The sequence below is a fragment of the Littorina saxatilis genome, linkage group LG7, assembly GCF_037325665.1.
Source record: "Littorina saxatilis isolate snail1 linkage group LG7, US_GU_Lsax_2.0, whole genome shotgun sequence".
NCBI lineage: Eukaryota > Metazoa > Mollusca > Gastropoda > Littorinimorpha > Littorinidae > Littorina > Littorina saxatilis.
Window position 1 is genome coordinate 18,692,282 of NC_090251.1, and position 23,859 is coordinate 18,716,140.

The 23,859-nt window shown below is 40.2% G+C and overlaps 1 protein-coding gene across 1 annotated transcript in view; it reads right to left on the bottom strand.

Moving 5' to 3' along the window:
* Nucleotides 1-23,503, bottom strand: part of LOC138970143 (uncharacterized) — a 42,545-nt gene extending 19,042 nt beyond the window's left edge. The window contains exons 1-2 of the mRNA XM_070342626.1: nt 23,498-23,503; nt 22,966-23,328 (exon numbers count right to left, since the gene is read on the bottom strand). Of these exons, the coding sequence (XP_070198727.1) occupies nt 22,966-23,328; nt 23,498-23,503 (369 nt within the window). The remainder of the gene's footprint in view (nt 1-22,965; nt 23,329-23,497) is intronic.
* Between the last annotated feature and the right edge of the window lie 356 nt (nt 23,504-23,859).

The following is a 23,859-nucleotide window of genomic DNA, read 5'->3' on the forward strand; positions in this document are numbered from 1 at the left end:
CTCTCTCTCTCTCTCATCTCTTCTCTCTCTCTCTCTCTCTCTTTCCCTGCTTCACAAACACAAATACACACGCACTAACACACACAAAGCAGCACGCTGGGATGCAGCAAATAGGGTAAGGCAGACTGGGATACGGCAAGTTGGGAGAGGCAGGATGGGATGCCGCCAACGCATCTAGCAGTGCAAATTCTACAGGGTGGTTGGGGGGGGCGTTCTTTTTAAATCAGTTTTGCCCAGTTTTGGATTTTGCCGTTTTGTGGTAATCCTACATTCCTCCGTGCGACAGCGGACTAAATGCGCATTTAAAACTATTTAGATGTTTTGCTTAAATTTTGACTTGGAGCGAAATAAATTAAAATATCTTGTTCGTTGTGCTTTTGTTTTAAATAAAGAGTATTCCATTTCTAAATTAAATATCACTTGCCTGTTAGCTCTTTATTGTTGTTGCAATAGTTTGTATATACTTGGAAGAAAAAAAAAGCATACAACGAGACAGTTATGGTAGCCAAAGAAGCAAATATGAATAAGAGACCTTCCTCCGTTTTTACGTTTTACTGACAGATGGCTCAATTCGTCATCAATGACTTGTTATTGGCGCCACAAAGCCAAGAACTCACCTTTTTTTCTCCGGCGAGTATGACTCCAGGGCGTAACTCCACACACTCAGATTTGTTCAAGTGGTCAGTATTCCAATGGGTAGGGAGGGGGGCATGAAACCTGCTTAAGTGTGCCAGGTAACGTGTCACTATTTCAAGAAAACAAAACACCACAAAAGCTTCTTGTGTGATTAAAGAATTACTCAAGCGAGCGATAAGTGTGTGATCACATCCGTTCTGTACCCCAGGACAGCTTTAGAGAATGCGTCATACTCATTCAGCTATTTCCTTGTTCATGATCGAAAAGAATGGAAAGCTCCAAACAAAAAATCTTTGGAACTTTAAGCAAAGGGTTCTCTGAAGTTTCAACAATCATTTCAAGATATTGCCTTGACCGGGGAAAGATAACATAGATGGGTAAAAGCCGTCAAATATTTCATGAACTGATACACGTAAAATTGACGGGTGTAAGCCAGCAATATTGTATGGACTATAAAAGCCTAAAAGGAAGAACAGTGTTCTTGTTACGGCGATGACCTTAAGGTTATCTCACAGAATGTTGTTTGAAACCCAACAGAAACAAATAAAAACAAAAACAAAAAGGTCAGACATTTAACGTAAGAGTTTAGAATATGATGCTTCGAAAAACTTATTGAATTAGTTATACATGTATACATCTGTTGAAGGCTTCTCGGTACCGTAAATATATAGAAGGCGAACATTCAAAGAACTATTGAGGTAGGGGTCCAAATCAAAAGTAACGAAATTGCCTTACTTTTGTTCTTAACCAATATACATTCAACATTTAATATACATGCCAAGCGTTTCAAGGGTGCTGCCAATTGTTTCTTTCAGCATTTGTTGAACATTTATTAACACTGTTTCTACAAGTAGACCCAAATTGATTTAGTCTTAAATTCCAACACAACGGGTTTTTTCTATACTGCATTTTACGTTTGACAAGAAACCTGATTTAGACCACCCAGATACGGTATTTGCAAAATATTTATCTCTTTTATATCATTTTTTCCAAAATTGTTGTTTATGAAATCGAAAATCACATCAAAAAATGTCACTATTCGATGTTCCCTCACTAATCTGGGTGTGAAGGGTTTTCTTGAAGCAGACACGGGGCTTGCTAAACGATTGCCGCTTAAGCGGAGGGGAGTCAAGCGTGATTAAGTGCCTGGCCTGCCAATTGACACCTACCGGCGAAAACACACAATAGGCCACAAGGAAGTTTTCTTTTGTCGGAGAACAAGGAAGAGGCATGCTGGCTGTCTCTGGATCATAATTATGTAGACTATCTTTGAATATGTCCGAGTTTGTTTATGTTTGAGAAGGAGTACGCACAAGACAGACAGACAAGCAAATAACATAATTATAGACACTAAACAATCTAAGTAGTAAATGGATTTATGCTGATCTGTATGTGAGCAGCACACGTCTTCAGATGTCTATAAAAAGATGTATGAGCAACTGCAGAACTAAAACATGCAGAATATTATGAAGCATCGATTGGAGATAACTATTGCGAGCATGACCAAAATGTGAAATCATGTTTTTGACAGTTTTGAACTGCCAAAATGAAGTGAGGAAATGGAGTTTATCTTTTAAGCATTGCAAGGGTTCTAGAACAGTCCGAGGGGGTATTGGGAGATAAGTGTTACCATACATGGTGTACCTCAATCAACATTAGACATTCAGTGACTTTAAAACAGCCCTTACAGGCATGATCAGCGCGTTTCCATGGATGATTGCGTTCATGTCTTTGATGAATTTGTCTCGACATTGCGCGTGTGTAACTTCACAACGAAGGGGTTAATTTGTCCAGTACTTTGAGTTTAAGAAATAATTGTTATGGTCATATTTGTTGTGCAAAAACTTCAGTTCGACCATTTTACACAGTTTTGAATGTTTATTTATTTATTTATTTATTTATTTATTTATTTATTTATTTATTTATTTATTTATTTATTTATTTATTTATTTATTTATTAAGGAGATTTCTATAGCGCATAACGAAAAGCACTATGCGCTTTACAATATCACTAAGTATAAGCACACGCAAACATACTCTGATTAAATAGAACTTAGTTAGCAAGACATACTAAGACACTAAACATTTGAGTTCATGCAAAAATTGAGAACTAAATTAAATACTGGACAAGCGATTTAAATAAGCTTAAGGCCTACACCAACTGCAATGGGCTAATTCAAATACAAAAGTTTAGTTAACTATAAAAGGCAGTGCATAAAACTCCATAATCCTAAGAGGGTCAAACAAATAAGAAACATAAGACTAGATAGTGTCTGTAAAAGAAGCCGACATTTACCCTTTTCTCCAACATTTGTTCCAAAACACACCTCCGAATGATTGTCGATGACTCGAAAGCTTTCCTATCTTGTGATTGCCTTGAACCTAGCAACAACTGCTTTGTGTTTAATAACTATCATCATGTATTGAATCCCGTGCTCTTTCTTCGGCGGAGGTGGGAGGGGGGGGGGGGTAGATATTTTGCTGGTAGTATTTTTTTCGACCGAGCTATCTATATTCGTTGGGCAGTTTTCTTTGTCGGACAGATTTTTTTACACAAATGACCAGGAAACCAGATTACGTAAGCCGTGTCAGCTGTACCCTTTGTAAAAGTCAACGTAGCTCGAGAACGGCATTGAAGGCATGATCAGCGCGTTTTCCATGGATGATTGCGTTCATGTCTTTGATGAATTTGTCTCGACATTGCGCGTGTGTAACTTCACAACGAAGGGGTTCTTTACCTTGCCCAAGAAGCAGCGCATTTATGAGAATACGTCACACACTCGAGTCAAGGACGTCGTAAAATGGGCCTCGGTCAAGTTTTCACCGAGAACCATTTTATGATGTCCTTAACAATTATGTGTTAGTCGGCTTAGAATATGCGCGCAGGTTTCAAAGTTTTGATCCATTCGATTATCTCAACAGACATCCTTTGATTGTAAAGTTGAATGATGGTTGAAAATACTTAACTTGAAAGTTTCCCGCTGTGGTAGATTTTTATGGTGGTTGTCACACAGGCAGCGACGGCTTTACTTGTCGGACCAGTTGTGCGTTACCTCGCTTTTGCCTTTAATGACTGACTGACTGGCTGACTTTGGGGATTAACGTCCTCTTAGGTAACTAGGATATATTTGGGAACATTTACTGTGATACTGTAAGAGGAGCAAGAAAAGAAAAGAATTTTTATTTTTTTAAAATAGGGGATGAGGGGGGGGGGGGGTAGATGGGGGGAGGGATGAGACCATGGAACTAGTTTTTAGAAGTTATGCAGTCAAACATTTCAATCAATCAATGAGTCTTATATCGCGCATATTCCGTGGGTACAGTTCTAGGCGCTCTGCAGTGATGCCGTGTGAGATGAAATTTTATACGGCCAGTAGATTGCAGCCATTTCGGCGCATATTTACCTTTCATTCCAAGTCACACGGGTATAGGTAGACAATTATTAACTGTGCCTAAGCAATTTTGCCAGGAAAGACCCCTTTGTCAATCGTGGGATCTTTAACGTGCACACCCAATGTAGTGTACACATTTAAACATTGTAGGCTCAGACCACTTCGCCGTATTTAATTTTAGACACCGTACGTTATTAGACGCGAAAGTGCAATACTTAATGATCCGCTCAAAGCACTGTTGAAGCAACAATTTGTCTTTTGGTCGCAGATAAGGACATACTCTATCAAAACATGTGAATATATGTCTCAAGCATGACTAAACGCCCCGAAGGGCTCCGTCTAGTAACTCTATTTTTGATATCGTTTTTTAAATTTCAGCAATTTGCAATGAGGTCACCCATCATAAAATAAGGTTATTAATTATTTCCATACGCCATCTAAGTGAAACGGAGGCATTTTGTATCGCTGATTTTATTTACAAACTGCTCTTGCAGCGGATCATTTGATCGGAACTAAATAAGTAAAGTGAAAATAGGTAAATAAATATATAGATGGATAAATCAGAAAACAAGATTGCAAAACATAAACACGTTCATAAAACATGTTAGTTTCTACTATTGCCGTAAACAAGTTCTCTGCAAAAACTTTTTTTGTTGTTGGTATAAACGGTTACAACTCGCTATTGCCGCGGCCCGTTGTTGCCGCAGCCCGTTATTGCCGCAACCCGCTATTGCCGCAACCCGTTATTGCCGCAACCCGCTATTGCCGCTCTGAAAGTCTACTATTTATTTCATCGTAATCATGTAAGCCCTCATACGTGTTTGTTCTGAAAGCTTACTAATTTACATGATTGTTCTGAAACTCTACTAAAGGTAAACTTGCTTCACCCGTGAAATGTAGTCAGATATGGAACAATATATGTATACCCCTGCCCAACGAAGTGTGTTTGAGTTGATCCGTCTTCTGTGTGCGCGACAGCTTCAGATGTGTGTTTGAGTTGATCCGTCTCTCCACTCCCTTTTTTAGGTGTAGGGGGTGGGGGAGGTTTGTTCATATCAACTGACACTTTATCAAACCATTTGAATAATTCATATACAAAATTCTGGTGGTTGCTGTGTAATAAAAAAAACAAGTGTCATTGAAAACAGAGATGTGCTAATACATTTAGCTTTCATGTGTGTGTATGTTACGCGTGATTGTTCTGAAAAGTGACTATTACATGATTGTTCTGAAACTCTACTATTTATTTCATCGTAATCATGTAAGCCCTCATACGTGATTGTTCTGAAAGCTTACTAATTTACATGATTGTTCTGAAACTCTACTAAAGGTAAACTTGCTTCACCCGTGAAATGTTGTCAGATATGGAACAATATGTATACCCCTGCCCCACGAAGTTGGAGGGGGGTCTACTGGATTCACTTTGTCCATCTGTCTGGGTGTATGTCTGTATGTATATATGGAACAATATTTTGATACAATGATACTAAATCTTAAGTGATATTGATATTTATACCCCAGCCAAATGAAGTTGGAGGGGGGTATACTGGATTCACTTTGTCCGTCTGTCTGTGTGTATGTCTGTATGTAAATGGAACACTATTTTGATACAATGAACCCCCGCCCAATGAATACAAACTCAACAAGTAATACGTTTCATACATTCAACATGTCTTCTTTATTGTTCTCAACTCAAAATTGAAATTAAATGTTCAAAGACAAAACTTATATATAATCTTCAAAAATGTAATGATTCTTCTTGAGTATTCCCAACTCAAAATTCAAGTTACAGGTTCAAGGGACACATAGAAACTTTTGAATTTTCCTCTTTGCCATGCTTAGGTGGCGAGGTCACCCAAATGGATCGAAAGGCATGGCAAAGAGGGAAAATGGAAGCTACTTTTTGCCCCGTTAAAGACGAAAGGCACAACAAATAATTTTTACAAATGAAACTTTTTTTTATGAACTAAAAATTCAAGTGGAGAGGGGATGAGAGACGTGAGGAGATGTCCGGGGTTGCGAGATGTGTGGAGAGTCTGGGCTATAAAGTTCTTGCACGCGAGACAATATACTTCTTTGTGTGTGTTTGGGGGGGGGGGAGTATTTTGTTTATCAAATCTCTCTCTCTCTCTCTATCTCTCTCTCTCTCTCTCTCTCTCTCTCTCTCTCTCTTTGAATATTTGTGTCATCCTAAATGTTAGAAGGGGGGGGGGAGGGCAAAAAGACATGTTTGCTCCCCCCCCCCCCACCCCAGGAACAGCTCCCCCCCCCCCCGTTTCCGACGCCAGTGCACTGAGTACATATGCACACACACACCACACATACACACACATGAAAGCTAAATTTATTAGCACATCTGTTTTCAGTGACACTTTTTTTTTTATTACACAGCAACCACCAGGGGTAGGGGTATACATTATTATTGTTCCATATCTGACAACATTTCACGGGTGAAACAAGTTTACCTTTAGTAGAGTTTCAGAACAATCATGTAAATTAGTAAGCTTTCAGAACAATCACGTATGAGGGCTTACATGATTACGATGAAATAAATAGCAGACTTTCAGAACAATCATGTAATAGTCACGTTTCAGAACAATCACGCGTAACATGTGTATGTGTGGTGTGTGTGTGCGTATGTACTCAGTGCACTGGCGTCGGAAACTGGGGGGTTGGGGGGGGGGCAGCTGCTGTTCCTTGGGCGGGGGGGGGGGGGGGCAAGCATGTCTTCCCCCCCCCCCCCCAATATTTAGGATGACAAAAATATTCACAGAGAGAGAGAGAGAGAGATGAGAGAGAGAGGGAGAGGGAGAGAGAGAGAGAGTGTGTGAGAGAGAGAGTGAGAGAGAGAGAGAGAGAGAGTTGATAAACAAAATACCCCCCCACACACACACACAAAAAAGAAGTATATTGTCTCGCGTGCAAGAACTTTATAGCCCAGACTCCCCACCCATCTTGCAACCGCGGCCATCTCCTCACGTCTCTCATCCCCTCTCCACTTGAATTTTTAGTTCATAAAAAAAAAGTTTCATTTGTGAAAATTATTTGTTGTGCCTTTCGTCTTTAAAGGGGCAAAAAATTAGCTTCCATTTTCCCCTTAGCATGGCAAAGAGGGAAAATCAAAAGTTTCTATGTGTCCCTTTAAACCTGTAATTAGAATTTTGAGTTGGGAATACTCAAGAAGAATAATTACATTTTTGAAGATTATAAATAATTTTTGTCTTTGGAGATTTAATTTGAATTTTGAGTTGAGAACAATAAAGAATACATGTTCAATGTATGAAACGTATTACTTGTTGAGTTTGTATTCATTGGGAGGGGGTATAAATATCAATTTCACTTAAGATTTAGTATCATTGTATCAAAATATTGTTCCATATATATACATACAGACATACACACAGACAGATGAACAAAGTGAATCCAGTATACCCCCCTCCAACTTCGTTGGGCTGGGGTATACATTTTGTTCCATATCTGACAACATTTCACGGGTGAAGCAAGTTTACCTTTAGTAGAGTTTCAGAACAATCATGTAAATTAGTAAGCTTTCAGAACAATCACGTATGAGGGCTTACATGTTTACGATGAAATAAATAGTAGAGTTTCAGAACAATCATGTAATAGTCACTTTTCAGAACAATCACGCGTAACAGCCGTGTGCTGACAAAACCGAGTAAGTCCATTTAAAAAAAAGAAGATATTTTTCGTTCATCAAAAAAACCAAATCAATGCGCATCTTTTGTGTTCATTTCTACTTTTTAGAGTCCTTAAATAAGCAGATATGAACAAGTAAGTCCACAACCAAAAACAACTTTTTCAAGTATGCATGAATGTTTTGGCAAAACAAAGTAAGTCTAAGGGGTTCCTAATTTTCGTATAATGATAGTTTCAAAATTCTTGTCAGAGGACTCATACAATAAAAAAAAAAACGCTTCAGTGGACTTACTCGGTTTTGTCAACACACGCCAGAACTGTGAGGGTTTGTTCCATGCTCAACGTCATTTCTACCGGTTTTTTTCCGATGACGTGGTAGGCTATCATGAATGACAGACAGACAATTTCCATTTGCGCGGGTGACAGAGGAGGGAAAGCTGATTTGTGATGGTCATAGATACCATAAAAGAGGTGAAAATGGTGATACAGCGCACACACACACACCACGACCCTCGTCTTGATTCCCCCTCTATGTTAAAACATTCAGTCAAAACTTGACTAAATGTAAAAAGAACAAACAAAGTTCCGCGGCAATAGCGGGTTGCGGCAATAACGGGTTGCGGCAATAGCGGGTTGCGGCAATAACGGGCCGCGGCAATAACGGGCCGCGGCAATAGCGGGTGCCTCCCGTTTAGACATAAGTTTATTTTAACAAGGGTTACAATCATGACATGTATACAAAGTTCACAGAAACAGCAACAAGCTAGAAGCTTATAGTGGTGTTCCTGCATGACAGTACAACATAAGGCGGTAACGGGTGAAAAATTTGTCTCAATAAACCAAATCTATTAATAACGTAATGAACGTTGCATAATGATTATAAAGAAAGACAGTAAAGGAAGGAAGGAGGGAAAGAAGATGAATAAAAGAAGAGGGATGGGTAGGAGATGTGCAGAAGTTTAAGTTGTTGTCCGGCTTGTAGAGCATTTATTCTGACTTACCCAAAGCGGCCTGAACGTTCAATGAACGAGTGTACGGTGGAAAAAATTTTCCTGTTCAAATCTAAAGAATACTGTCTGTCTCCGTTTAAAAGGTGGGGGAGGTGAATTGTGTGATTAGGGAGGGTATGTATAGTTTTTTGACGTGCTTCGCGATAATTTGGACAATCGAATATGAAGTGTTGTACGGATTCGGACGGGAATCCACAGTCACAAGATGCATCTGTAGCAACGTGACGTCTCACTAGATCGTTATTGAGATCACTTATATATAACCTGAGCTTACAGTGAATTATTTGTGACATGCGATCTCCAGAATAAAAATAACACGGCGGACTTAAATCGTTTTTTGACAAAAAGTGCTTAAATTCACTTAGGGAATCACTAAGTTTTATATAGTCTGGTAAAGAATTCCAGAGTTGTGTAGTAGATGGGAGAAATGAGTTTCTATATAATTCAGTTTTAAACGATGGAACTTTCCTGTCTAGAGGTCTGCGCCGGTGATATGGGTTATTAGTTGATATCAATGGTGGCAATATCGCTAATAAGTAGTTTGGCACCTTGCGGTGAACGATCTTGTGAAATAATATCAATTTATGACGTTTTCGCCTCTCTAGTAATGAAATAAAGCCTGACTCATCGTACAATTTTTGATGGCTTGTACCGCGGACTGCTCCAACAATGGTTCGAATTGCATCTAAGTGAATACTTTCGAGCTCGGTGGCTGCAAAAACATTGAAAGTCAAATACTGTTTTCGCCTCTGTTTCTTCTTGTTGATTTTTTACATTAATTTTAGTCAAGTCTTGTAGATTTTATCTTTGAAATATTTGCTTTGTGTTTCGTAACAGAATTAACTATGGTATTGTGTTGCTTAGTACTTGATGCATGAATTGGCGTCTCGCAGAATTAAACGCCGCTGAGGAAGGCCTGGGAACAGGTCGAAAATTTGGGCTGCCACTTGAAATTCTTTGTTAGGCTTTTCTTTTCCTTGATTTTGTTGACATCTCTCTCTCTCTCTCTCTCTCTCTTTCTCTGTGTATGTGTGTGTGTGTGTCTCTCTCTCTCTTTCTCTCTCTCTCTCTCTTTCTATCTCTCTTTCTCTCTCTCTTTCTCTCTCTCCCCCTTTCTCTCTCTCCCCCCCTCTCTCTCTCTCTTTCTCTCTCTCTCCCCCCTCTCTCTCTAGTTTTTCTCTCTCTCTTTCTCTCTCTCTCTCAGTCACTCTCTCTCTCTCTCTCTCTCTCTCTCTCTCTCTCTCTCTCTCTTTCCCTGCCTCACAAACACAAATACACACGCACTAACACACACAAAGCAGCAGGACGGGATGCGGCAAATCGGGTAAGGCAGACTGGGATACGGCAAGTTGGGAGAGGCAGGATGGGATGCCGCCAAAGCATCTAGCAGTGCAAATTCTACAGGGGGGGGGGGGGGGGGGGGCGTTCTTTTAAATCAAGTTTTGCCCAGTTTTGATTTTGCCGGTTTTGGTAATCCTACATTCCTCCGTGCGACAGCGGACTAAATGCGCATTTAAAACTATTTAGATGTTTTGCTTAAATTTTGACTTGGAGCGAAATAAATTAAAACATCTTGTTCGTTGTGCTTTTGTTTTAAATTAAAGCGTATTCCATTTCTGAATTAAATATCACTTGCCTGTTAACTCTTTATTGTTGTTGCAATAGATGTATATACTTGGAAGAAAAAAAGGCATACAACGAGACAGTTTTGGTAGCCTGATTTAGACCACCTAGATACGGTATTTGCAAAATATTTATCTCTTTTATATTATTTTTCAAAATTGTTGTTTATGAAATCGAAAAATCACATCGAAAAATGTCACTATTCGATGTTCCCTCACTTAATCCGGGTGTGAAGGGCTTTCTTGAAGCAGACACCGGCGCTTGCTAAACGATTGCCGCTTAAGCGGAGGGGAGTCAAGCGTGATTAAGTGCCTGGCCTGCCAATTGACACCTCCCGGCGAAAACACATAATAGGCCACAGTTTCTCTATTTTTCACATTACGTTTCACTCTTAAAGTATTTAACAAAAGGTGGTCCTTAGTTTTAACATCTTTTTTGAAATAATATATGAATTAAAGATTATGCTTTTAATGGACACATTTTTCACACACATGACCAGGAAACCGGATTACGTAAGCCGTGTCAGCTGCAACCTTTGTAAAAGTCAACGTAACTCGAGAACGGCATTGAAGTACTTTCGGTGTTCTTTACATTGTCCAAGAAGCAACACACATGAGTATACTTGACACACTCGGGTTGTGCTTGGTTTGGCCATAAACACTATCTGGTCAAGGACGTCGTAAAATGGCCCTCGGTCAAGTTTTCACCGAGAACCATTTTATGATGTCCTTGACTATTATGTGTTAGTCGGCTTAGAATATGCGCGCAGGTTTGAAAGTTTTGAACCATTCGATTATCTCAACAGACATCCTTTGATGTAGTGGAGTAGTGGTAGGTGTCACGAAATGGGATATAAGTCTGTGATAAAGGTGATGTTTATTATTATGAAAATGTTCGTGCCACCCACGCGCTTTTTCACGCTAGAAGCCAACAAAAAAGTTTATTTCATGTTGATTAATCACATTACTTATGAAAGTCTTATGTTTTCTCGTGCGCACGTGTGCGTGTGTGTGTGTGGGAAAATATTAAACAGCTGTGCTTTCATGTTACCATTCAGAGAGTGCTTTGATCATAATTAAGCTTTAAGCCCGCGTGAGAAACAGACGATACTTCTGCACGTATGGTTTGATATCTGCCGGGAACATTTTTTATGACGTGTATAATTTGACTGATTAGGCAAAGGGATTACACGAAACCGACTCAAGCCTTGTTGAATGTCAAAGAATTCAAGCATGCCGAAGTGTCTGTACGGGCCTGAGGAAAAGCACCTTCGGTAACCGTTTCATGTCCAATCCTAAAACGTGCATGGGAATACTTTAAGCATAACATTCGGGTGGGTTTTTTTCGAATAGAAAATATATAATACATCCATGCGATTTTATGGAATAACTCTGTTAAGTGTTTTTGTTATTGTTGCCAGAACAGCATGATCATATTCTGTAAGATAAAATCGGTTATTGTCAGTTTGTTTGTTTCCTTTTGTACACAGCGAAAACAAAATCGAATAGAAATTATACATCCATGCATTTTTCATGGAATAACTCCCTGAAGTGGTGTTGTTGTTGTTGTTGTTGTTGTTGTTGTTGTTGTTGTTGTTGTTGTTGTTGTTGTTGATGTTGTTGTTGTTGTTGTTGCGAGAACAGCTTGATAATATTCTGTGAGATAAAATCGGTTTTTGTTAGTTTGTTTTATTTTGTACAATAAAGATATTAAACATTTTTCGCCAAGATTTCATGGTCTCGCCTAGGTGACAATGGCCGCAAGCATAAACGCTGTTTTGACCACGAGTTGAATGTATGTAAATTTCTATTTGTGTCCCCAGAATAAGATTCTATTTGGGACATGAGGTGGTTGTACGCTAAGAAAAAGCTGGGTGTGTGGGGGTGGGGCCGGGAGGATGACGGGAGTGGGGCTGTACAAGTTAAAAGTTGCGTTGATAAAAGTTATAAGCGTTTGGTATTGGGCGTTGAGAATCATCCAATACAATTGACACTGGACATTTGAAGACGCAACAGTGGTCGACACGGGGAGCATCATAAACACCGCCCAATTGGATTGCATGACTTGACCGTCCTGCAGTGATGTCGTTCTCGTCGGCTATTGGTCAGTGGATTTTGAGAGCACACGTGCCGGGCAATTAAGGTGTTCATATGATTGGTTAATACACTGACACGGTTCTCACCCCTTTGAGAGGTCGTGGCCAACATAAAGTTAGTTCGTTTCGCAAATTAGCAAAAATCCTCAAAAAAAGTCGATAGTCACAGAGACTTTGTGTTCATAACAACCCAAAAACCAGAAGAAAAAGACCTGAGAGGCTACCTGGAGCTCTGCCTCACTTCTATGGTGACTGCTAGGCAGAAGCAGAGCCCCGAGGCTCTCATCAACTTATTAACGGATACCTACTGTTTTGTGACAAAAAATAAAGTGTCCGTCCCTAAACCAGACACCTATCTCATGGCCCTCAGCGCTCTCGCGGGGAGCAGAGATCTGTCGTCTGAGGAAATTCTCACAATTAAAAAATCACTGCAAGTCCCTTGTAATTCTGGACTCCCTAAATGGGGGGCAAAATAAAATAAAGCCAGCATAAATATATGATCGTCATTTGTCAACGGTATTAACTTAAACAAAGGGGACACACAGCTCGCAGGGAGGGAAGGGCATTGCCCCACCTCGCGGGCGAGTGCGTGTTTTTTGTTTTTTTTCCTGATGGTTTTAAACTCCTGTTTTCGGATTACACAATAAACATAAAAACATGATTATATAAACGAGAGGATAGCTGTTTCCTCTCTCAGTTAATACTGCTAATGTGACGTCGCCTCCCCTGCGACTATTGTAGTGGCGGGGAGGTCGACGGACAACGCAGATAGATCTTTTTATCCCATTTAAAATTAACAAATGCCGCATAGCAACTCATGCGTGCGTCAATGAAATGATGTATCCAAATGTTACTACCCTATAGAAGATCAGTATTACGTTTTGCGCATGTTCTTTATATTTTTCTCACAATGTTGTCACTTTTAAACCTTCTAACAGGTGGTCCTGAGTTTTATCTTTTTCTTAACGAAACTAAAATTGAATTAAAAATCCATGTTTTTAATGGTCCTTCCCCTAGGAAGTCAACGCATATAAAGGAAAAATTATCCCCGAGTATATTTCTCATTGCCCCACCCCCCTCCCTTATTCATGGAGAGCGGGGCCGGGGTCCTATCACGGTCGGGATTGCTTGGTCTTGCCCTTTTCTTTCCCTCCTTTTCTTCTTTTAGCGTATCATCAACTCATGTCCCTAAAAGGAAAATTTCATGTGAGGACGTAAAGGACCCCCTTTTTTTTACAAATTAGCAATTGTCCGGTCAGACATCATATGGTGCGGGTGTTAAATCTGTCAGTTTGCAAGAGAGATAATTCGAGTTTGTGAGACTTGTTGCATACAGTGGTAAATACCTGATTTTGATGACTTTGGTGATCTTTCAAAGACGGGAGGAATAGCAGAAAGGCAAGAAAATAAAAGTGAGTGATTTTGATTCTATTGATTGTGCCTATGATTAGGTTAGATTGAATAGATTAGATTGTGCAAGCAGGATTCCACCATGGAATACATTTAATTTATATGAGGGTTAACGTTGTCTGCACCATCTCAGAAAAACTATCATATTTTTGACCTAAATCTGTGGATCTAAAAACATCATCTCGGTTATAATGTAGTATATAACAGCCTAAAGCATGTCACATTTATAGAACAAACAAAAAAAATTATAATTTCGCTAGTATCGTGTACACTACATTGGGGTGTACACGTTAAAGATCCCACGATTGACAAAAGGCTCTTTCCTGGCAAAATTGTATAGGCATATATAAAAATGTCCACCAAAATACCCGTGTGACTTGGAATAATAGGCCGTGAAAAGTAGGATATGCGCCGAAATGGCTGCGATCTGCTGGCCGATGTGAATGCGTGATGTATTGTGTAAAAAAAACAAATCCATCTCACACGGAATAAATAAATCCCTGCGCCTTGAATATGTGCGCGATATAAATTGCATGCATAAAATAAAAAATGAAAAAGATTAAAAAAATGATAAATAAATCCCTGCGCTTAGAACTGTACCCACGGAATACGCGCGATATAAGCCTCATATTGATTGATTGATTGATTGATAGTATATTGCGTGTGATATTTTCCGGGTGTGATAAAACAAGTTAGAATGACAATACATCGGAAAGACTTAGTTAGGGTTAGGGTGGGTGTCCGAGTGGTAACGCACTTGCGCTCGGAAGCGAGAGGTTGCGAGTTCGACCCTGGGTCAGGGCGTTAGCAATTTTCTCCCCCCTTTCCTAACCTAGGTGGTGGGTTCAAGTGCTAGTCTTTCGGATGAGACGAAAAACCGAGGTCCCTTCGTGTACACTACATTGGGGTGTGCACGTTAAAGATCCCACGATTGACAAAAGGGTCTTTCCTGGCAAAATTGTATAGGCATATATAAAAATGTCCACCAAAATACCCGTGTGACTTGGAATAATAGGCCGTGAAAAGTAGGATATGCGCCGAAATGGCTGCAATCTGCTGGCCGATGTGAATGCGTGATGTATTGTGTAAAAAAATTCCATCTCACACGGCATAAATAAATCCCTGCGCCTTGAATATGTGCGCGATATAAATTGCATAAAATAAAAATAAAATAAAAAATAAATAAATCCCTGCGCTTAGAACTGTACCCACGGAATACGCGCGATATAAGCCTCATATTGATTGATTGATTGAAAGATTTAGTTATCGTACAGTAACAACATGTCATTTAATTACTTGATTTTGGGATAGTTTCGGAGCAGTTTTGAAAAAATTATTGCATGGGTTCAGTCTCGTTTTCACGTCCAAATCGTCAGAAAACTTTCCAAAATGTAAGACAAATTCTGCTGAGCTGCTCTTCACACAACTTTTCTGTCGGTGTCTGTGTGTCTGTTTATCTTTCTCTCTATGTCTCTGTTTCTCTGTCTCTCTCTTTCTCTGGCTCTCTCTCTCTCTCTGTCTGTCTGTCTGTTTGTTTCTTTTTATATTTAGTCAAGTTTTGACTAAATATTTTAACATCGAGGGGGAATCGAAACGAGGGTCGTGGTGTATGTGCGTGTGTGTGTGTGTGCGTGTGTGCGTGTGTGTGTGTGTGTGTAGAGCGATTCAGACTAAACTACTGGACCGATCTTTATGAAATTTGACATGAGAGTTCCTGGGTATAAAATCCCCATACGTTTTTTTTCATTTTTTTGATAAATGTCTTTGATGACGTCATATCCGGCTTTTCGTGAAAGTTGAGGCGGCACTGTCACGCCCTCATTTTTCACCCAAATTGGTTGAAATTTTGGTCAAGTAATCTTCGACGAAGCCCGGGGTTCGGTATTGCATTTCAGCTAGGTGGCTTAAAAATTAATTAATGACTTTGGTCATTAAAAATCGGAAAATTGTAAAAAAAAAATAAAAATTTATAAAACGATCCAAATTTACGTTTATTTTATTCTCCATCATTTGCTGATTCCAAAAACATATAAATATGTTATATTCGGATTAAAAACAAGCTCTGAAAATTAAATATATAAAAATTATTATCAAAATTAAATTGTCCAAATCAATTTAAAAACACTTTCATCTTATTCCTTGTCGGTTCCTGATTCCAAAAACATATAGATATATGTTTGGATTAAAAACACGCTCAGAAAGTTAAAACAAAGAGAGGTACAGAAAAGCGTGCTATCCTTCTTAGCGCAACGAATACCCCGCTCTTCTTGTCAATTTCACTGCCTTTGCCATGAGCGGTGGACTGACGATGCTACGAGCATACGGTCTTGCTGAAAAATGGCAGCTACTTGACTAAATATTGTATTTTCGCCTTACGCGACTTGTTTGTCTCTCTTTCTGTCTGTCTGTCTGTCTGTCTGTCTGTAAAGCTGTCATAACTGTTCCTTTTATTTCTATCTCTTTCCTTGTTTTTGATTAGAATTTTGACTGTCTGCGGGATGAAAAAGAGAGCATTTTAGCATTTCTTATTCTGTTTGTGTTAAGATAAAGATCAATTCAATTCAATTTAATTCAATTCAATTCAATACAATTCTCTCTCCCTCATTCTCATTCTCATAAATCAGACTCAGTGTTTGTGTTATACTGCCTTGCTCTGCTGAGTGTGTGTGTCATACCGCTTTGCTCTGCTGAGTGTGTGTGTTTGTGTTAATTACGGTATGTCTGTATATTCTTTTGTCTGTCCGTCTGTCACTCAAGGGTAAACCGGCACGGTTAGCCTAGTGGTAAGGCGTCCGCCCCGTGATCGGGAGGTCGTGGGTTCGAACCTCGGCCGGTGTAACGATTTCATCCTTCGCCTGTGTACATATTTCCCCCTCGATATTTACTCGAGACTGAAATGTTGTTTCCTGGTAAAATTAAGAAAGGAAATTATTTATGGACGAAAAGCATGTCAGTTTCTTGCATGTGAAGAAAATTGGTTGTGAAATTAAATAGATTTCACTCCCAAAATCGAATTCTTCGAAAACGTGTACCGAGTGGTTACGTCCCTTGAGTAAGAAGGGAAACATTTTAGGATGAATCAAATTTCTAAGTTAAATAAAATAATTGGTTGGACAAATTTGGCCCCATGAATGTAAGGTACACAAGGTCGCTCATCAGTACTATCGAAGGGTGTTTTTATATTTAGTCAAGTTTTGACTAAATATTTTAACATCGAGGGGGAATCGAAACGAGGGTCGTGGTGTATGTGCGTGTGTGTGTGCGTGCGTGCGTGTGTGCGTGTGTGTGTGTGTGTGTGTAGAGCGATTCAGACTAAACTACAGGACCGATCTTCATGAAATTTGACATGAGAGTTCCTGGGTATGAAATCCCCGAACGTTTTTTTTCATTTTTTTGATAAATGTCTTTGATGACGTCATATCCGGCTTTTCGTGAAAGTTGAGGCGGCACTGTCACGCCCTCATTTTTCAACCAAATTGGTTGAAATTTTGGTCACGTACTCTTCGACAAAGCCCGGGGTTCGGTATTGCATTTCAGCTTGGTGGCTTAAAAATTAATTAATGACTTTGGTCATTAAAAATCTAAAAATTGTAAAAAAAAATAAAAATTTATAAAACGATCCAAATTTACGTTTATCTTATTCTCCATCATTTGCTGATTCTAAAAACATATAAATATGTTATATTCGGATTAAAAACAAGCTCTGAAAATTAAATATATAAAAATTATTATCAAATTTCTTTTTCGAAATCAATTTAAAAACACTTTCATCTTATTCCTTGTCGGTTCCTGATTCCAAAAATATATAGATATGATATGTTTGGATTAAAAACACGCTCAGAAAGTTAAAACGAAGAGAGGTACAGAAAAGCGTGCTATCCTTCTCAGCGCAACGAATACCCCGCTCTTCTTGTCAATTCCACGTGCACTGCCTTTGCCACGGGCGGTGGAGTGACGATGCTACGAGTATACGGTCTTGCTGCGTTGCGTTGCGTTCAGTTTCATTCTATGAGTTCGACAGCTACTTGACTAAATATTGTATTTTCGCCTTACGCGACTTGTTTTTTGTTCAGTGTAGAGTTTATACTAGATCAACGAGGCCGAAAATCGAAATATCAACACGGCGAAAGATAAAAACGTCACACCGGGTCATACCTAAGACTTTAAAATTGGCAATCTAGTGGCTGATCCACATCCCATTTTGGTGCAATCCCATTTTTGCCGCCGTCCCATTTTTTGCCCCATCCCATTTTCGCGACATTTCACAAGCCAAGCGTCATTTTATAAAATTTATAATTTTGAATGATTAATGAGATGAGGATGATTATAATGATGATGCTATGGATTTCCAATTTGGATTGAGACTACGTGACAGGGCATTTTACTAACATGTCATAACAAAAGCGCAACATCCCATTTTGACACCATATCCCATTTGGCCGTCATGCCGTTTCACCGTATTCCATTTATCCCCCATCCCATTTTCGCGACATTTCACAAGCCAAGCGTTATTTTACTATCGTGTCATAACAATAGCGCGTCATCCCATTTTGACACCATCCCATTTGGCCGCCATCACATTTTTTATTTATTCTTCTTGCCAAGCCTCACTATACTACTATACTGCGTTATTCAACTAGGAAGACATTCCGTTTACGCCAAATTCCATTTTTGCCACAATCCAAAATGTCGCGAAATAGAGATGGCGGCAAAATGGGATGACGGAAAAACGGCATGGCGACAAAATGGAATGTGGCGCTAGTGGTTTGACACGGTGGTAAAATGACACATGGCCTATGAAATGTCGCAAAAATGGGATGGGGCAAAATGGGATAACGGCCAAACGGGATTGCGCCAAAATGGGACGTGGAGCTAATGGTACATGACATGGTGGTAAAATGACACTTGGCCTGTAAAATGTCGCAAAAATGGGATGGGGGCGAAATGGGCTAACGGCGAAACGGGATTGCGCCAAAATGGGATGTGGAGCTAATGGTACATGATATGGTGGTAAAATGACACTTGGCCTGAGAAATGTCGTCAAAATGGGATGAGAAGAATTGGGATAACGGCGAAACAGGACTAATAGATCCCTTGACTTGGGGTAGTGCGACTCTGTCACTGCTAGCTTTCCACTGGGAGGAAGCGACCGGAATTTCCCAACGATGGGACATCCTGGTAATGAATTTTTTTTTTTTTTAATTCTTAAAATTAACAGAGTCGCGCTACCCCAAAAGTCAAGGAATTTCGTGTTTGTCCCTTGACTTTGGAGATGACAAGAAAATATCGGGCGCAAAAACGTGATTTGTAAAATTTTTCACAACATATGTCGCCTAGCGCCATGTATGTGATGAAACCATTCATATAGCTCTGCGGGAGCTCTGCACTTTTGGACGTCCCCATTTCACTGCTGTACAGCAAACATCGTCCCCAAATACCTGTTTGTTTCTAAAAAATCACGCTGGAGGTTGCATTTTATGTAATAACCTCCTGAAATGAGTTTTGACACTTTAGAATGGCATGTAAAATGACACATGGCCTATGAAATGTCGCAAAAATGGGATGGGGGCAAAATGGGATAACGGCCAAACGGGATTGCGCCAAAATGGGACGTGGAGCTAATGGTACATGACATGGTGGTAAAATGACACTTGGCCTGTAAAATGTCGCAAAAATGGGTTGGGGGCGAAATGGGCTAACGGCGAAACGGGATTGCGCCAAAATGGGATGTGGAGCTAATGGTACATGATATGGTGGTAAAATGACACTTGGCCTGAGAAATGTCGCCAAAATGGGATGGGGGCGAATTGGGATAACGGCGAAACAGGACTAATAGATCCCTTGACTTGGGGTAGTGCGACTCTGTCACTGCTAGCTTTCCACTCGCAGGAAGCGACCGGAATTTTCCAACGATGGGACATCCTAGTAATGAATTTTTTTTTTTTTTAATTCTTAAAATTAACAGAGTCGCGCTACCCCAAAAGTCAAGGAATTTCGTGTTTGTCCCTTGACTTTGGAGATGACAAGAAAATATCGGGCGCAAAAACGTGATTTGTAAAATTTTTCACAACATATGTCGCCTAGCGCCATGTATGTGATGAAACCATTCATATAGCTCTGCGGGAGCTCTGCACTTTTGGACGTCCCCATTTCACTGCTTGTCAGCAAACATCGTCCCCAAATACCTGTTTGTTTCTAAAAAATCACGCTGGAGGTTGCATTTTATGTAATAACCTCCTGAAATGAGTTTTGACACTTTAGAATGGCATGTAAAATGACACATGGCCTATGAAATGTCGCAAAAATGGGATGGGGGCAAAATGGGATAACGGCCAAACGGGATTGCGCCAAAATGGGACGTGGAGCTAATGGTACATGACATGGTGGTAAAATGACACTTGGCCTGTAAAATGTCGCAAAAATGGGATGGGGGCGAAATGGGCTAACGGCCAAACGGGATTGCGCCAAAATGGGATGTGGAGCTAATGGTACATGATATGGTGGTAAAATGACACTTGGCCTGAGAAATGTCGCCAAAATGGGATGGGGCGAATTGGGATAACGGCGAAACAGGACTAATAGATCCCTTGACTTGGGGTAGTGCGACTCTGTCACTGCTAGCTTTCCACTCGGAGGAAGCGACCGGAATTTCCCAACGATGGGACATCCTAGTAATGAATTTTTTTTTTTTTTTAATTCTTAAAATTAACAGAGTCGCGCTACCCCAAAAGTCAAGGAATTTCGTGTTTGTCCCTTGACTTTGGAGATGACAAGAAAATATCGGGCGCAAAAACGTGATTTGTAAAATTTTTCACAACATATGTCGCCTAGCGCCATGTATGTGATGAAACCATTCATATAGCTCTGCGGGAGCTCTGCACTTTTGGACGTCCCCATTTCACTGCTTGTCAGCAAACATCGTCCCCAAATACCTGTTTGTTTCTAAAAGATCACGCTGGAGGTTGCATTTTATGTAATAACCTCCTGAAATGAGTTTTGACACTTTAGAATGGCATTTAACGCTCATTGAAGTTTTAACAAACTTTCTAACACCTAAAACATTCATAGCACCGATAACATAATTCTAGCTCTGCACTTTTTGTACACATACGTCCCCATTTGACTGCTGTACAGCAAACATCGTCCCCAAATGTCTGTTTTTCTAAAAATCACGCTGGAGGTTGCATTTTATGTAATAACCTCCTGAAATGAGTTTTCACACTTTAAAATGGCATTTAACGCTCATTGAAGTTTTAAGAAACTTTCTAACACTTAAAACAAAAGAGACCCCAAATGCCTGTGTTTTGAGCAAGATGGCATTTTGATACACAGCCGACCCCAAATGACTGTAAAACCACCTATGTGTGTGTGTGTGTGTGTGTGTATGTGTGTGTATGTGTGTGTGTGTGTGTGTGTATGTATGTTTGCGTGTGTGTGTCTGGGTGTGTGTTCGTGATTCTTTTTTGTGTTGGCAAATGCCGTGCGAGTGCATTCCCATGTAGTACGGTTGCTAGAAGCGCTGACCAACAAGTGTTCAGATATTTTTCTAATTGTCGTTTCTATATAGTAAAATATGTGCTGAAAACAGTCAGCTATCGCACCATCAAGAAATCGGTTCCCTAGTACCCCTTTAAGGCTCTGGAACCACCCCGGGTGGCAATATCGGGTCGCAACAAAGAGTGTTCCCCATAGCCGGAAAGAGCCTCAACCGTGAAAGATAGAAAGAAAGGTATTGAACAAAAAAGACGCACAACACCAATGTGAACCATTTGTGTTATCATACTTATATTAAAATATTGATGACCATGGAATAAATGGGTTATTTTTAGATTTCTGACAAAAAATCGCGAAAAACATGACAAATTGTCTTTTTTATAGCCTAAACTATGAAAGATTTAAAGACAAGTATTGAACACAAAAGATAGCAATGGATAATGGCAACAATATTTGCTCTCATTGTTGTACAAAATTGTTGATTGTTTTTTAATACTTTTCCGTTTTTGTGGATTTCACAAAGCACACCAATTAAACGGCAGTCCAGGTAACTCGTCCGAATTTTTGCGGCTAAGAGCCTCAACATTTGAAGATAGAAAGACTATCATTGAACAAAAACTATGGTAAACACTAATGTTAATAACGTTTGATCTCACACTGATATTGAAATATTGATGACCATGGAATTAATGGGCTATTTTCAGATTTGTGGGTACAAAATCGCCCAAAACATGACAAATTGTCTTTTTTCTAGCCTAAAATTTGAAAGATTTAAAGACAAGTATTGAATATAAAAGATTGAACGGGATAATAGCAACAACATTTGCACTCATTGTTGTACAAAATTGTTGATTGTTCTTGAATATTTTCCGTTTTTGTGGATTTCACAAAGCGTACCGATTAATCGGCAACCCGTGTCAATCATCCGAATTATTTCATGCTGCGCCAAAACGATTGAAAATGGATGGAATATTAGTGTTTGAAGACAAAAGGCGCACATTGTCATGTTAAGCATATCTTGTTACACCGTATACACATCAAAATCGTGATAGCTCTTGGTTTGAATGTTACAATGTTTGATTTTGTGCAAGTTACACACATTGATACTGACAAAATGTAATGATATTCCAGGACAATATATCCAGCGCGCTCTTTGGGTCCCCAAAACACTGTACATGGTGAGTCCCATTGTGGTGCCAAAGTAGAAAATAATTATATTCACTTTAGCGATAGTCCGCAGTAGACGACATCAAATGACACAGACTGTAATGATAACTCAAAACTCGTCATCGCTTTCAGCAAACGCGTCAAAGTCAACCTCCTCATCTTCTTCCTCGTCATCCTCTTCTTCACAACCACCATCTGCCAGAAGATCGATCAGCGACACAGGTAGGATGGGCTTGAGGCACCACACGGGTTCCAGGACTCCGTCTGCATTTTTCGTCCATCCCTGCCCCTGGTCGTAGGGTTTGGGCCTCTCCAGAATGCCTTCATGAGCACGCTTGTACAGGGCAACGCGGTGGTTTACTCGCTGAATGTGCGGCATCAGAGCAGATTGGCAGGGAGGCATGCGGGCTAGATCGACCTTACACTTGGACGTGAGTTTCTCGTTGTCTCCCACCATCTTGCGGAGTAGCTTTCCACGAACGACATCAACTGATTTCTCACGACTGTAATTGTACATCAGGCACGTAAACTCTTCCAACTGCTTCACCACCCGAAGTTTGACATCCCAGTCGTCACCAAGCTGCCTGAATGCCGTGTGAAACTTGGGGTTCTTCTCCAGTTTCTTAAGGGGCCCCACCTTCCCCTTTCCTTTGAATGCACTGGTGCAGTCCTCTCCGCTGTACACATAGAACCCAAGAAGAGTGGCACAGTAGTCATGCCCCAGGGACTCTGCAAGCTCAGAGAGGTTGATCAGTTGCCGATGTTTTCCTGATCCCGTATCCAGGTATACAGTCAACTTGATGGATTTAGCGTGGTAGATATTGGGAACCTCATGCACCTCTACCTGAAAACACAATGGCCATTAGAACATTTAGATTGGAGTCTTCATATATTTTCCAGTTTAGACTCCAATCTAAATGTTCTAATGGCCATTGTGTTTTCAGGTAGAGGTGCATGAGGTTCCCAATATCTACAGCAACCAGGAAGAGACTGACACCAGGGTGGTGCTGTACCTCCATCATGCCGCAGCGCTGGGATACAAGAACGCTGTGGTCAGAACCCCGGACACGGACATCTTTGTCATTCTTCTCTACCACGCTGAAGCCATCAAGTTGACTGTATACGGGATCAGGAAAACATCGGCAACTGATCAACCTCTCTGAGCTTGCAGAGTCCCTGGGGCATGACTACTGTGCCACTCTTCTTGGGTTCTATGTGTACAGCGGAGAGGACTGCACCAGTCGTTCGTGGAAAGCTACTCCGCAAGATGGTGGGAGACAACGAGAAACTCACGTCCAAGTGTAAGGTCGATCTAGCCCGCATGCCTCCCTGCCAATCTGCTCTGATGCCGCACATTCAGCGAGTAAACCACCGC